This window comes from Myxocyprinus asiaticus, chromosome 15 (assembly GCF_019703515.2).
Source record: "Myxocyprinus asiaticus isolate MX2 ecotype Aquarium Trade chromosome 15, UBuf_Myxa_2, whole genome shotgun sequence".
NCBI classification, from domain to species: domain Eukaryota; kingdom Metazoa; phylum Chordata; class Actinopteri; order Cypriniformes; family Catostomidae; genus Myxocyprinus; species Myxocyprinus asiaticus.
Genome location: NC_059358.1, coordinates 1,839,646 through 1,854,392, shown reverse-complemented (window position 1 = coordinate 1,854,392; position 14,747 = coordinate 1,839,646). Strand labels below are relative to the sequence as shown.

Below are 14,747 nucleotides of genomic sequence, written 5' to 3'. Positions count from 1 at the left end.
AAATCAGCAAATGTTTCCATTTATTTCCCTTGATATGCTGGATGATGCATCATCATCCTGTACATGCTAAAAGTGTATCTGTATGTTACAATTTAAAAGTAAATGAACATTGTTATTAAGGGAGTCGTCTTACCCCATCTTACCCAGCTTGTTGCAAGCGTATTTTAATTTTTTATTAAATGTATGGTGCTTTTAGGTAAAAATAAAACTACTTATGGTATTGAGAATTAGGGGCAAATCATCTCACAATGCCATAAATAAATAAATGGATTTTATGCAATACTGGTATATATTGGATAGTGATATTGAAATTTGGCAAGCATAAACAGGACATTTTGAATGTTTTATTGTCCTTTACAGAGCAGCGCCATCTTTAATTTTTGACGGGGGTTGATAACTAGTCGCTTAAATAGTTTTTATCGTTCCGCTGACGAAACATTGAAAAACAAAACATCTTTACAAAATATTTCAGTAGACAAAAAACTCCAGAAAACGCAAGTTGTGAAAATTCGATATGCATTATATAGTAGGCTACAACCCATTGAAGAGATCGTCAGTCTATCCCTGACAGCCATTTTCGTTCCCGCCAAAAATTAAGTAGGCGCTACTCTGAATAATGTCTTTATAAACACATTGAAAATTTTCTGTAATGTTCAATAAATGTGAGTTGATTTCCCCTCTTTACCACAAGAGGCCATCACAGACCCTTGATTCATTATTTGCACAGTCACATGATTATGTGTCCAAGTGCAGCAGGCTACTGTCGTAAATCCCTTCTCTCATCTCATCTCTTCTACTGCCTGAAATCAGACTGTTTATATCAAGCAAAATATCATCAAGAGCATGTTGCAACCTGTGTCAGCATTCAACAATGACAGTATGTTGGCAGAAGACATTCTGACAGAGATCCAAACAAACCTGCTGGAGTGCAAAGTGTGTTTTGAAAAGTTCAACAGACCTCGAAATCTACCCTGCGGCCACGTGCTCTGCCTGAAATGTGTCTGTGCCCTTTCTCACCCTGTCCAACAAAGTCTGGAGTGCCCGTTCTGCAGAAAATCATGCTCCGTTGGCAGCACTTCAGAATGCCGTGCAATCTCTGATCTCCAAGAGCTTATGCGGTCAAGAGTTTGTCCGAGGTTGCCTGTTGACCATCATGCAATAGGCTGGGTGGATTCAGGCCTGGGTTCAGGTACACTGCATCTCTATTCAGCTTTTGGAGGCTGGGGAAAGATCATCAACCCTTCTGGCATAGCTTTGACCCAACAATCTGGACAGATCGTAGTGGTACATGATGGTGAGACAAGGATTGCCGTCTTTAGTCCCCAAGGGACGTACTTGCACGGCTTTGGACGTCATGGACACAGCCCTGCAAATGTATGTCACCCTCTTGATGTTGCGGTGGCTGCTAGTGGACATGTTGTGGTTACGGATGCAGGTGATAGATCAGTCAAGATCTTCTCTTCCACAGGCTGCCCTGTGGTGACCATCCAAAACTCTTTTAAACTGCCGTGGGGTGTTGATGTAGATGGCCGTGGACATATCTTGGTGACTGACGCTCAGATGGGAACCTTAAGCCAAGTTGTGATGGATTTTGCACATGGTTTAATCTTAATTAATAGAGTTGTCTTAAAAGAACTGGCCTGTCCACGTTCAGTAGCCTCTTGTACAGTGTCAGGAAACATTGCAATTGTGGAGCATCTAGGGAAGCAAGGGCATTTTCAAGGCGACTTTACAGCCACATGCCTGAGAATATTCAATAGTGACTTTGTTCCTTTGGCGCAGGTGGATAGTTTCAGTCTGAACTTGATGAACTCTGTGAGTTTGTCCATATCTTCTGTGGGTTTTGACAGAAATGGAGATGTAATTGTAGGGGACACACAGCGGGGAATGGTGTGGAGTTTGGGGAAGCCACAGGAAACACCTGTGCCAACACCATTAGTGAGTGGACTCCTGCGTCCAGCGGGTTTAACAGTGTCAAGGCTAAATGTGCTAATTGTCTTGGACAGTGGAGATCATACAGTGAAGTTTTACATAAGAAACACAGAGGACCTATACAGTGATAAAAATGAGAAACGTTGTATGTGAGAATGTTTGTCATCAAATATAATATGCATCCATGCAATAAGGTAATAATAATGTGGATTGGTGTGTTGTGACGATGTTAGTTGATTTTGTGTAAATGGTGTGATGTTGTGTTGTACCTAAAACTCAGGTCCAATACATGTAAATTTGTTGTTTGCATGTTGGTTTATTTGACAAACAACATGAACATTAATTTTTGGATTTATTAAAAAATGTTTGTGAAAATTTTATTTTGAAAAGTACAAATATAACATGCAATTTCTCAATTTATATGTCGACCTATATGCAAGTATAATAATTAACCAAGAATTAGAAAACATTTTGTATATTAAAAGATTGGCTTACATTTATTTGTGTCTCTATCAATAAACTTATATTCATGCATCAAACATGCATTTTAATACATTAAAAATGATTTGATAAAATCCATAGCGATTAACACTCCTAGGGGAATCCTGTAATCTACTCTGCTCCATTTCCTTTGATCCCATCAGATTGGGAATGTCCTCACAGTGCGCATAAGCACTGCTTTCCATGACTCACACCGCAGTGAAAGTTACCATCATTCTTTCTAGCAGAGAATATTAGATCACACTTTATTCTGTCCTGGACTGAACCTACATTCTTATTGCCAAAGCATTTGCAGAAAATAGTGCCTTAGCCTTAAATATTATCAGGGTGTAAATCTATGGGATTTTTACTTTTCTGATCAGTTTTGAAAAGACATAGCACTAAGGCCACGTCCACACTAAAATATTTTTGCTTGAAAATACATTGATTTTCTACGTTTACGCCTCTCATCCACACTTGAATGGCAAACGATGACTTTAGAAAACTGAAAACTGAGTTTTCAAACTTAAAAGGATTAGTGTTTATGTAGCCTATGACAGAACAGTCTGAAGGTCTGTACCAAGTTTGTTGGATGTACTGTAGTTTAAAGGCTCTTGAGGGAGTTAATGTTAAAAACTTTAGTCTCGTTTTAGGGGATTGAAAAACCAAGTTTGTAGAATGACCGTTTCTCCGAGATGTCTGTTTGAAATCTTTTTCATCTGGAAAGCATCACAATCTAATTTACATCTGCTAAGCATCTTAAAAAGATCAGATTTACAAACATTCTAAATCATAAACATCTCAAAGACATCTGCTGAATGTCTTATGGACATCCAAGAGGAAACGTCTCATAGACATATTGCAGATGAGCAAACAATGTAAAAAATACATCTTCCAGACGTAAACACACACATCACATAGACATCTGGGTGATGTACATGTGCTATCAGGGAATGAATTTAAAATGAACAGAACATACCCAGATAGCACGCATACTGTACATCTCTGAGATGTCTGTTTTAGATCTTTTCATTTGGAAAGCATCACAATTTACTTTACATCTGCTAAACATAAAAAAAAAAAGATCAGATTTACAAACACTGTAAGTCATAAACATCTCAAAGACATCTGCTGAATGTCTTATTGACATCCAAGACAAAACGTGTTAGATGCATTGCAGTTAAGCAAACAACGTAAAAAATATGTCTTCCAGATGTAAACACACATCAGATACTGTAAATGTCTGGGTGATGTTTGTGTGCTATCAGGGATGGTATTGCTTAGTTTGCCCAGATAGCACACATACATCTCTGAGATGTCTATTTTAGATATTTTCAACTAGAAAGCATGACAATCTAATTAACATCTGCTAAACATCTTAAAATGACCAGATTTAAAAATATTCTGAATCATAAACATCTCAAAGACATCTGCTGATTGTCTTATGGACATCTGAGAGGAAACGTCTCACAGATGGATGGCAGATGAGTAAACAATGTAAAGAAATACGTCTTCCAGGCGTGAACACACACATCAAATAGACATCTGGTTGACATCTCAGAAATGTCTGTTTTAGATCTTTTCATCTGGAAAGCATCACAATTCAATTAACATCTGCTAAACATCTTAAAATGACCAGATTTATCATAAACGTCTCAAAGACATCTGCTGAACGTCTTATGGACATCTGAGAGGAAACGTCTCATAGACGTACTGCAGATGAGCAAACAACGTAAAAAATACATCTTCCAGGCGTAAACACACATCATATAGACATCTGGGTGACATCTCAGAGATGTCTGTTTTAGATCTTTTCATCTGGAAAGCATCACAATTTAATTAACATCTGCTAAACATCTTAAAATGACCAGATTTATCATAAACGTCTCAAAGACATCTGCTGAACGTCTTATTGACATCTGAGTGTAAACGTCTTATTGACGTATTGCAGATGAGCGAACAACGTAAAAAATAAGTTTTCCAGATGTAAATACACACATCAAATAGACATCTGGGTGACATCTCCGAGATATCTGTTTCAGATCTTTTCATCTGGAAAGCATCACAATTTAATTAACATCTGCTAAACATCTTAAAAAGATCAGATTTATAAAAATTCTAAGTCATAAATGTCTCAAAGACATCCACTGAACGTCTTATTGACATCCAAAAGGAAACGTCTTATAGACGTATTGCAGATGAGCGAACAACGTAAAAAATTAAAATTTTATTTAGTGATTTATTTAATGATTTATTCTAAGACACAATTTACAATCATATTTAATCAAACTACACAATGATGACTAAGACTTTATAGATATTACAGTTTCATTGTTTGTTAATGCATGATTTTCTGTAAAGCTGCTTTGAAACGATGTGTGTTGTGAAAAGCACTATACAAATAAAAATGACTTGACTTGAAATACATCTTCCAGATGTAAACACACATCAAAAAGAGGTCATCACCCAGACGTCTGTTTGATGTGTGTGTGTGTTTACATCTGGGAGATGTATTTTTTTATGTTGTTTGCTCATCTGCAGTACGTCTACAAGACATTTCCTCTCGGATGTCAGTAAGACATTCAGCAGATGTCTTTGAGACGTTTATGACTTAGAATGTTTATAAATCTGAACTTTTTAAGATGTTTAGCAGATGTCAATTAAATTGTGATGCTTTCCAGATGGAAATATCAACAGACATCTGTGAGACATCACCCAGATGTCTATTTGATGTGTGTGTTTACATCTGGAAGATGTATTTTTATGTTGTTTGCTCATCTGCAGTACGTCTACAAGACGTTTCCCCTTGGATGTCAATAAGACATTCAGCAGATGTCTTTGAGATGTTTATGACTTAGAATGTTTATAAATCTGATCTTTTTAAGATGTTTAGCAGATGTTAATTAAATTGTGATGCTTTCCAGATGGAAAGATCAACATACATCTGTGAGACGTCACCCAGATGTCTATTTGATGTGTGTGTTTACATCTGGAAGATGTATTTTTATGTTGTTTGCTCATCTGCAGTACGTCTACAAGACGTTTCCCCTTGGATGTCAATAAGACATTCAGCAGATGTCTTTGAGATGGTTATGATTTAGAATGTTCTAAAAGATCTAAAACAGACATCTCAGAGACATACGTGTGCTATCTGGGTAACAGTCCAACACTTTAGCAGCATAAGGTTAAAATGTAGTCTCATAAGTGAACAAATGGGAAATAAGTTTAGATAACAATAATAAAGGATGTAAATTTAGTGATAGAGACTCAAAAGCAGATCACTCTCTTTCTCTCGTTCTCTACTTTACTCATCCTCCTGCAACACATCCAGTCATATGATCTACATCAGGTTCTTGTGGGTTTTAAAACTCAAATCCATGCCATTTCTTTCATGCATATTCATGCACTGGACATTTGAGGGATCAGTCAGCGGAAGATGGCGGTCTGGTCTGGCGGAGGATCCTCCACAAACACACATTTAACCCGACTAAAATAAAACCACTGGTTTGGATTAATATCGACTGCTGTTTCTGGTCGGTTATGGACTGTGGGAGTATTTTACTCGGGTACGAGCACCTCAGACGTCTCTGTGGGACACTTTGCGGGGAGTTATAATTATTCGGCGAGCTCTATGGAGCAACTAAGCGTGTGTCTCCACTTTAAAGCCTTTAAAATTTAAGCGTTAACATGTCGGATACGAAGGTAAAAGTGGCGGTTCGAGTTCGACCCATGAATCGGAGAGGTAAGATGCTTTTAAACGTGTTGATATATCAATGTTAAATCTCTTTTGAGGGGCTGTGTGCGAATACGTCACTGTATTTGTTAAGGATGTTATTTTAATGTTCAGTGCAGTTTAATGGGCGTTTAACACGAACAATGTTTGTAGAAGAACTTTTAACAACTTTTGGCTTGCAGAGATCGAGCTGAGCACAAAATGTGTAGTTGAGATGGAGAACAACCAGACAGTTCTGCACCCGCCGCCCTCCAAGGCGAAAGGAGAAAACAGGTACAGTCAAATAAATCAATGCATGCATGCATGCATGAAGAATGCACTTTTATTGCTCATTTTTGTCATGTGACATGATGTGAGCCGTGCAAACTGTGAGTTTCTCCTGTTGGTGAAAGCTGTCAGTATTTGCTTGAGTGTGATTTAGCTCGGATTTGAATCAGGGCAGGAATCACTTTGCTGTCAAGAAGAATTTCATGGCCCATTGCAGTCAAATGCATGCACGGAGAGGAAGTTTTGCATCTGTTTGAGTCCACTGCGTGTTTGTATATGTAAGAATGTAAGTGCACTGAATGCAGGGCTCATGAGGTCTTGGGTTCTGGGCGTGCTCATGAGTGCCATGCACTGTGTGAAAGTTCTTTGCTGCTGGGAAATTCCTGACAGGCCCCACGTTTGCAACAGTGCTGAAGTGCATATTATGGCATTGCATGCTTTTGCTATTGTAATTATTGGCAACCAATATGGGTTTATGCTAGAGAGCAGGGTGAGCGATGGTGGAAATAATGCCAATATGTCAGTAGCATTATACAGTTTAATCATAGGAATTGAAATTGAACATATTTTACACAATATTTACTTGAAATTAGCCTATTTAATATGAGAAATTGTGCATTATCCACTGACAAAGCTTTTCAGTAGTTTCAAAGCAGCTTTACAGAAAATCATGCATTAACAGAATATTAAACTGTAATATCTATAAAGTCTTAGAGTCATCATTGTGTAGTTTGATTAAATATGATTGTAAATTGTGTATAAAAATAAATAATTAAATAGTAATTGTATTTATAACCCCAGTGAGCAAGCCGAAGGCGACTGTGGCAAGGAACACAAAACTCCATAAGATGTTGGTTAATGGAGAAAAATAACCTTGGGAGAAACCAGGCTCACTGTGGGGGCCAGTTCCCCTCTGACTAAACAACATGAATATAATGCCAATATTAGTTATTTGTGTGCAGTGCAAGTCATGGTTTAATGAGTAAACTAAGTAAGTGTTAAGGGCCAGTGTATACACAAATATTTTGTATGAACTGTAAGATTAATGACTAATGTCTTTGAAGTTCATCCTGGATTAACTGCAGAAGTTCATATAGATGCATTGTCCTTTGTTAGTTGGCTGATGAAGGCTTTTGTTGGCAATTAAATGATAGTCTATGTATTCCATTTTAAGAGTGTAGTCCATCAATAGACAAAAATATGTCTTGTGATTCAGAAAGTTTGGCTGCATGCAAATGCTAAACAATGTGACTACTTCAAGCCATGCATCTGTGTGAAGATAGTTGGTGAAAAATGTTTGAAATGTTACACTGGCGTGATAGTTTGTTGGCATGTACCACCTACACACGTGGTATAATGTATTGAAAGCTGAAACTTTACAATGTTAAAATAATTTCTCTTATCCTAGCTTAATATGCAGAGACAGCTGTAAGTCATTTGTTGGTTGATTTCCACGAAAATTATAAACACTGTGTCTCTGTGGCGCTATAAAAATGTTACTCTGTTTGTTATAAGCATACCGAGTTTGGAGCGGGACTATCTGTTTGGTTGATCAATAGCAGATGAGGGACGTATTCGGGAAAGATGTTTGAGAACAATGTTTATTTTTGCAATTACGTTTAGAGCCACTGGGGGTGTAGAAATTACACACTTTAGCTTTAAATATTTGGATTATTTTTATTGTACTTTCAGCTACAAGTAGGAGTGTAGTTCTCTCAGCTCCGCTTAACAGATTTTACCATTTACGATTAATTTACTGTTTAAATCCAGGATTTTGCATCAAATTCTGCACAGAAAACGTGACAAAGTCTGCAGATTTAATCTGGGCCTAGTTATTACATCTTAGTACAATATTATAGCATAATTTACATCTCACATAAACATTAATTAAACACCATTTTATCACAGTACATGGTTATTTTAGTTTTATGTTGTTGGGTAGGTTTTGGAAACAGTAGGCGATTGGCTGTGGAGCTCTCTCAAGGGCAGTACAGCTGTGGGTCACACGCTATTGGATCTCGTGATGGTCTGAACTGTGTTCAGTGAAATCCTCTTGGTTCATGTCGCCTGAAGGTTAGAAAACCTGCAGGAACAATAGAGCATGCTTTAATATAGCCAGAGCTCTGCCTAACAGCAGCAATGCATTTGTCGGTTACATACGCAGGCAGGTGGGCTGTCGCTTCTCGAGAAAGAACGAGTAAGCATCAGCTCGTCTTACACTCGGGATATGACATGGAAAACAATCAGGCCTTGATGAAGCGTACTCGACTGACACGACATTGGAAATAGAAGTCAGAGGAAATGCTGAATGCAGAATGTTGCTCTTTTCCATGCAATGGAAATGAATGGTGACTGGGGCTCTTGAGCTCCAAAGTGCCATAAAAGCCATATAACTTGTACGGTATATTCAGAGTCTTCTGATGCCATATGGTAGTTTTGTGTGAGAAACAGACTGAAATGTATGTGTTCATGGCGAGAAAACCTTCCCATCAGCTGAAGCTCTCAAATCTAGTTTGCACTTCATCGGATTTTAATTTGGTACGGCACTAATTTTTTTTGACACATGCGACAACCAATGCCATTTAGCATCAGACCTGTTGACTTCTGAAGACTAAAGACCAAAATATACTTCGGTTTTCCGCTTGCCGTTACATCATGCGCACAGTGCGCCTCATGCACTTTTCGTTTTCAGCACAGTACTTAAGGGCTGTCCGCATGCAGTCTATTTGCCTTTTTTTTTTTTTGCGTCATCAGTGTCCATTCTTCATTGGTCTCCATTTTTCTTTTATTGTTTGGTAAAGAGCAGTTTGGAGATAAACAGATCTCCAGGTCATAATGAATGAGAAAAAGTGCATTTGTTGAAGTAAAAACAGAGTAGGCTATTCACACTTCCAAAGATTAGCTGAAATATGGGTGACGAAAAGGCCAAGTTTGTACTGGCCCAGTCCATTAATCACCAGATTTGCCATTGCATTCAAGCGTTACGTTCACTACCATTAACCCATATTTAGAACAAGAACTAGAACATATTTAGCACTATCAGATATTTAGTAGTCCAGAACACACAATTCAGAGCAATTATGTAAATACCTAACAATAACGTTTTGAATTTTGCAAGTTAAGTGTTCAAGAGTTCACTACGTAAAGACACTAGACTTCATTCATGAAACGCTAGCAGAACAAACATCTACTATAAGTTGCTTGCGCTTATTATTGCAATTAGTGCAATAATGCTTTCTGAAAGGAAACGGGAAAGTTAGATTCCCCAGACTGTGATTACATAATTTTAGAAAAACCTTGACTTTCCCCTGCATCTCTTTGAGCACCTGTTCCCATGAGGTTGATTTATGTCATGTATTTTTGGATACTCCTTGTTGATGAGAGAGGTCAACAGAGAATGGCCAGACTGTTTTGAACTGATAAAGTCTATGGTAACTCAGATAACCACTCTGTACAATTGTGCTGAGAAGAATATCATCTCTGAATGCTGTTCTGAGATGCGGGTTGGCGCTGTTTTGGAGGCACGAGGGGGACCTACACAATATTAGGCAGGTGGTTTTAATGTTGTGGCTGATCGCTGTGTTTAAATAACACGGTGCTAAAAGAAGCAGCATTTGTAGAGAACGTCTTTTTAATTCCAGAGAGTCCCACCTGGATTAATGATCTTGTGTCTTCTTAAACTCTCACGGTATGTTTGAAATGAGCTCCATTTGATAATTGGAGTGTGACGGCGGCTTCAGGCCATTTCTAGGAGTCAGGTTTCCATTCTGTGAGCTTCTTAAGGTTCGAAATATGAACCTGTGAAAGTATTCAAAGACGACGAGATGATGACAGAGAGACTAGGAATAGCACCAGAGGCTTCCTTGTTAAAAAGAGCAGCGCATACCTGGGAGTGCCGCAGTACTCTTGTGGTAGACACTTTTACTGTAACTTTTATCTTCAAGAACTCCTGGAAGAACTTTGGAGTTTTTTTTTCACCCCTTTTTCTCCCTGACTTGGAATGCCCAATTCCCAACGCGCTCTAAGTCCTCGTGGTGGCGTAGTGACTCGCCTCAATCCGGGTGGCGGAGGACGAATCTCAGTTGCCTCCATGTCTGAGACCGTCAATCCGTGCATCTTATCACGTGGCTTGTTGAGCGCATTACCGCGGAGACATAGCGCGTGTGGAGGCTTCACGCTATTCTCCACGGCATCCACGCACAACTCACCATGCGCCCCACCGAGAGAGAGAACCACATTATAGTGACCACGAGGAGGTTACCCCATGTGACTCTACCCTCCCTAACAACGGGGCCAATTGGTTGCTTAGGAGACCTGGCTGGAGTCACTCAGCACACCCTGGATTCGAACTCGCGACTCCAGGTGTGGTAGTCAGCATCTTTACTCACTCTAGCTACCCAGGCCCCCATAAAAATGCTTGCTGAGAGAACTACTAATTTCTTGTTCAGCTAACTATCAATTCGCAATACGAGAATTTACATTTGGTCACCGTTTCAATTACTTTTACATGACGTTAACTGTAATCTTTGCCTCTGAAGAGAGTTATGTCTTGCAAGGCAGTATGTACAATTGTTAGACATAGACACACAATAGACCTCAACCTTTAACATACAAACCTCAATAATGGTGACAAAATCTCATTAAGTTAAAAGATGTGCTCCTAACACCACCACACAACAATTAACTAATAGTGTCAACAAAAAACAACAACAGCATAAAGTCAGCAAATGGCAAGAAAAATAAGCCTATAACACGAACTGCATAATATATTCATGTTGCAAATTAGCAACATTGTTCAATATGAAATTGTTCATTCAGAAAACTCCGTGAGGCTAGTTGGGACAACATTTGTGGAATATTATTGGTCTGGCATGTGTTTTTATGTATATGCAAAGTAATTCACATTTCATAGTAGGGCTGGGTATTGATACAGATTTCCCGATTTGATTCCGATTCACAAGCTCTCGATTAAATTCGATATTGATTCATATGGGTATTTTTCAGTTATAATGTCCTTTTTGCTTAAATCTGAAAAATGATCTCCCAGCTAATGCTGTTAATTATACAGAGGACCTTCTAACAAGGTACATTATGAAAATTTTAATTGTACTAATTATATATATTTATTTTATTTTATTTTTTTTAATCATTTTGGTCACATTTTAGCTTTTTAAAAATTAACAAATCAATGTATTAAATCTATAAATATGATATTATATTGCATATACTATATTTTGTTACATGTTTATTGTTCAGTTGCATAATTGAACATATGCTAAAACCAGTACTGTCTCTTTAAGAAAACCGGCAGTTCTGTGAAGAGCTTCTGTAAATGAGCGCATGTTAACGAGAGAGACTTGAATGGTTTTATCTCATCTGTGCTATGCGTGATTACAGTTAAATGTTTTTTTTTATTTAATTTTTTTTTATAAACAACTGACTGTAAAGAACAGAAATGGTATTAAAGGAGACATTATTCATTGACAAATGGGTCGCATGGCTCTCGTCTTTGGACACACACACGGAACAACTTTTACTCTCAACACGCTGTGAAGGGATCTCGCTGCTGAATACTCCACCACTATACTACACTATTAATTCACTGCTGAGTGAAATGTAAACATTTACCAGCCAGTTGCCAATTATATACATTTTTAGTCAGTGTGAAATTTGGTTGCAAACGCGAGTGATTTCCTCTCATTGTAGTGGAGGGTTGCGCATCGCCAAAGATCTATATTGGGATTTAAGAATCGATATCGAGATTGCTCAAATGAAGATCGCAATGCATCGGAAAATTGCTATTTTTTTACCCACCATTATTTCATAGTATCTGTGACTCAAAAAACCCCATAAGCTGGATAAAATGCTATTTAAATGTTTACAGTGTACAAAGAATTTTATAAGCCATCGCTTAATCTGAGAAACGTTGATAAGAGTTGCAACGGCCAAAGACCTCCAACTAAGAGGCTATTCACACTGAACACTTTTTGCGTCCATGCACACAGTTTTCATAGTTGCGTTTTGTAGTTTATTCAGTGTCTTGTGCAGGATCACTGTGTTTTTTAGATGCTGTGTCAAGTAAAAAAAATATCAACCTTTAAAAACGCATCTCGCGACACATGCATATGTTAAACTGTATTTGTTGCGCTGAATCTAGCCTTTTTTTAGTGCAAGAATGCGATCTGAAGCCTTTGTCTGTGCTTGGCAAAATTTATCCAAAATTCAAATGCACGGTTTTAGCAATCGATTGTGCATTTTTATCTTTAATTCGAAGAATATTTGAATATCAAATTTTTATTTGACAGCCTAGTGCCCCAAACTCGCACTATTGGTTGAGCCGTTTTTGTTATGTTGAGCTCAATTTGGATTCACAAATAAACAGATTGCAATTCTGTTTGGTGCTGATAGTGACGCAGAAATTACACACTTCAGCTGTAAACAAGGTGAATGCAAATATGATCCAGACTTCATTAAATACAATGAATTTTTGGCTGCCGAGTGCATGCAACCATTGAAATAAAATTTTGTACGATAATCAATTTTGGTACTGTGTTGGGTCGCTACTTGTTGTCCGATGTAAAAGTTCTGAAGCAAAAATATTTGGTTTTGCTTCAATGTAGAAAGCTTTTCCAACAAGCTTTTGTGCTTTCCCTCTTGGTTTCCCACCTCAACTTCCTGTTTCCCACCTCTATATTCCGTTTCCTGCCTCTCCTTGGCGCCATGGGTGGATAACACGTTGATAAGTGGAAGTCTTTATGTAATAATTCCTGCTTCAGCCTTATCATCTTATCTCTAGCGTTCAATCAGCATGTTGAGTCATTTTCTTTTTCCAGAGGAGATCTGATGTTATCCGAGCGCTACATGACGGCTTTAGACACGTGGTAAATGGTTAAATCAGGAGAGGGGTTGTATATTTAGTGCTGCATATTAATACAGATTTCCCATTTCGATTCCAATTTATTTGGGTATATTTCAGATATAATGTCCATTTTGCAGATGTTGTGAAAGAAAGACAACATCTGCCACTTTATTGCCCGGCAGAAGAATTTTAACGTCTGTTATTTTGCTTTTGCTGCTGTTTTATATTTATAAAAGCAATAATAATCCACTTGTGGCTTTCTTTCTTGTTAAATATGTTTATGTCCAGTCAGCCACTTGAGACAAGATAGATTTATTCCTGCCAGGTCATTTCTGAAGTTTGTGTTACCCTCCGCTTCATGAGAAAGATGTGAAAAATTCCAAGCTCACTTCCAAAGACTAAGAGCACTGAGTGCATGTGAATGTTCAGAATAGCAGACTACCATACTACTCTTAATACTGCTGTGGTATGCATACTGTTCACAGTATGCAGATGTCTTCCGTCTGCATGGAATACCTGGATGACCGACTACATTTGCCAATGCAATGCGCTCAACTTGACAAATTAACAGGAACTGTCAACCGTAATCTCTTTCCTGACTCATTGTTTTTATTAGACTGTTAATCGTTATTGCATTAGAAATGCAAAAGCATTTTATTTCAAAGATGATAACTGAATGCCACTCGCTGAACGAAACATGCAACAATTAGGTCATGTGACAACAATGTGGCACACTACTGTTTGAAAAGGTTATGCTGGAGTAATGCCTACTATTTTCACATTCTTTTTTTGAAGTAGGCAGTATGCAGGACAGTACAGTACACTGGTATTCCATACTGAACGTTGGTGTCTTTGTGCAACAGAAAGCAGAAATAATTCCATTTAGAGTTAAACTCGTCTGTTTATCATTCCTTTTCTTTTGAAATACTGTGTCTTCAGAAATGACAACGCAATCTTGGTCAGATGGTCAACCTCTGGAATGCATCTTTTGTTTCTGCATTGTTTCACAGAAATGCACATAAATAATCACCCTTTCCAAGTTGTTACATTGCCAAGTTCACACTGCGAATGTTTTCAAATGACAGCTGCATTTAAATTATGATATGGTGTGTACTTCTACCAAGTGACAGAGTTTGATTGGACACGTCAACAACAACAGGTATGGGAAGTTGATAAGTCTTTTTATTTTGCTATGCAAACAATGCACAATTAAATGGTACATTGCAGTTTATTATTTGCATTTAGCATTGTTTTTCCCTGCTGTCTGTGACCCTATCAGAACAGACCTCAATGTTGCGTTGCATATATAAAACAATTGAATTCTCCAGAGGACCCCTCGTTTTGTGCAGGAGGTGTGGTGGTGTTTATAGAAAACACTGATGCAAATCTTGACCTAGAAGTGCTTGAGGGATGTTTGTTAATCTCTTTTGTGCACCAGAGCATGCTGACAGACAGTAATGTCTCCTCGATGTGTCC

At 38.0% G+C, this 14,747-nt stretch overlaps 3 protein-coding genes across 3 annotated transcripts in view; 2 read left to right on the top strand and 1 right to left on the bottom strand.

Annotated features, from left to right (window-relative positions):
• The window catches only part of LOC127453218 (E3 ubiquitin-protein ligase znrf2-like), a 425,349-nt gene that overhangs the window by 106,283 nt on the left and 304,319 nt on the right, over window positions 1-14,747 (bottom strand). The window lies entirely within an intron of this gene.
• Window positions 780-2,403, top strand: LOC127453161 (E3 ubiquitin-protein ligase NHLRC1-like). Its single transcript, XM_051719359.1, has one exon. It carries the CDS (start codon window positions 844-846, stop codon window positions 2,083-2,085), a length of 1,242 nt encoding a protein of 413 aa, XP_051575319.1. The 5' UTR covers window positions 780-843; the 3' UTR covers window positions 2,086-2,403.
• LOC127453078 (RNA-binding protein 24-like) overlaps window positions 5,848-14,747 on the top strand; it is a 111,289-nt gene continuing 102,389 nt past the window's right edge. Inside the window, exons 1-2 of the mRNA XM_051719117.1 lie at window positions 5,848-6,154; window positions 6,328-6,418. The gene's annotated coding sequence lies outside the window, so the exon portion shown is untranslated. The remainder of the gene's footprint in view (window positions 6,155-6,327; window positions 6,419-14,747) is intronic.

Coding starts and splice junctions, on each gene's coding strand:
- LOC127453161 (XM_051719359.1), top strand. CDS start 844: ATGTTGCAACCTGTGTCAGCATTCAACAATGACAGTATGTTGGCAGAA.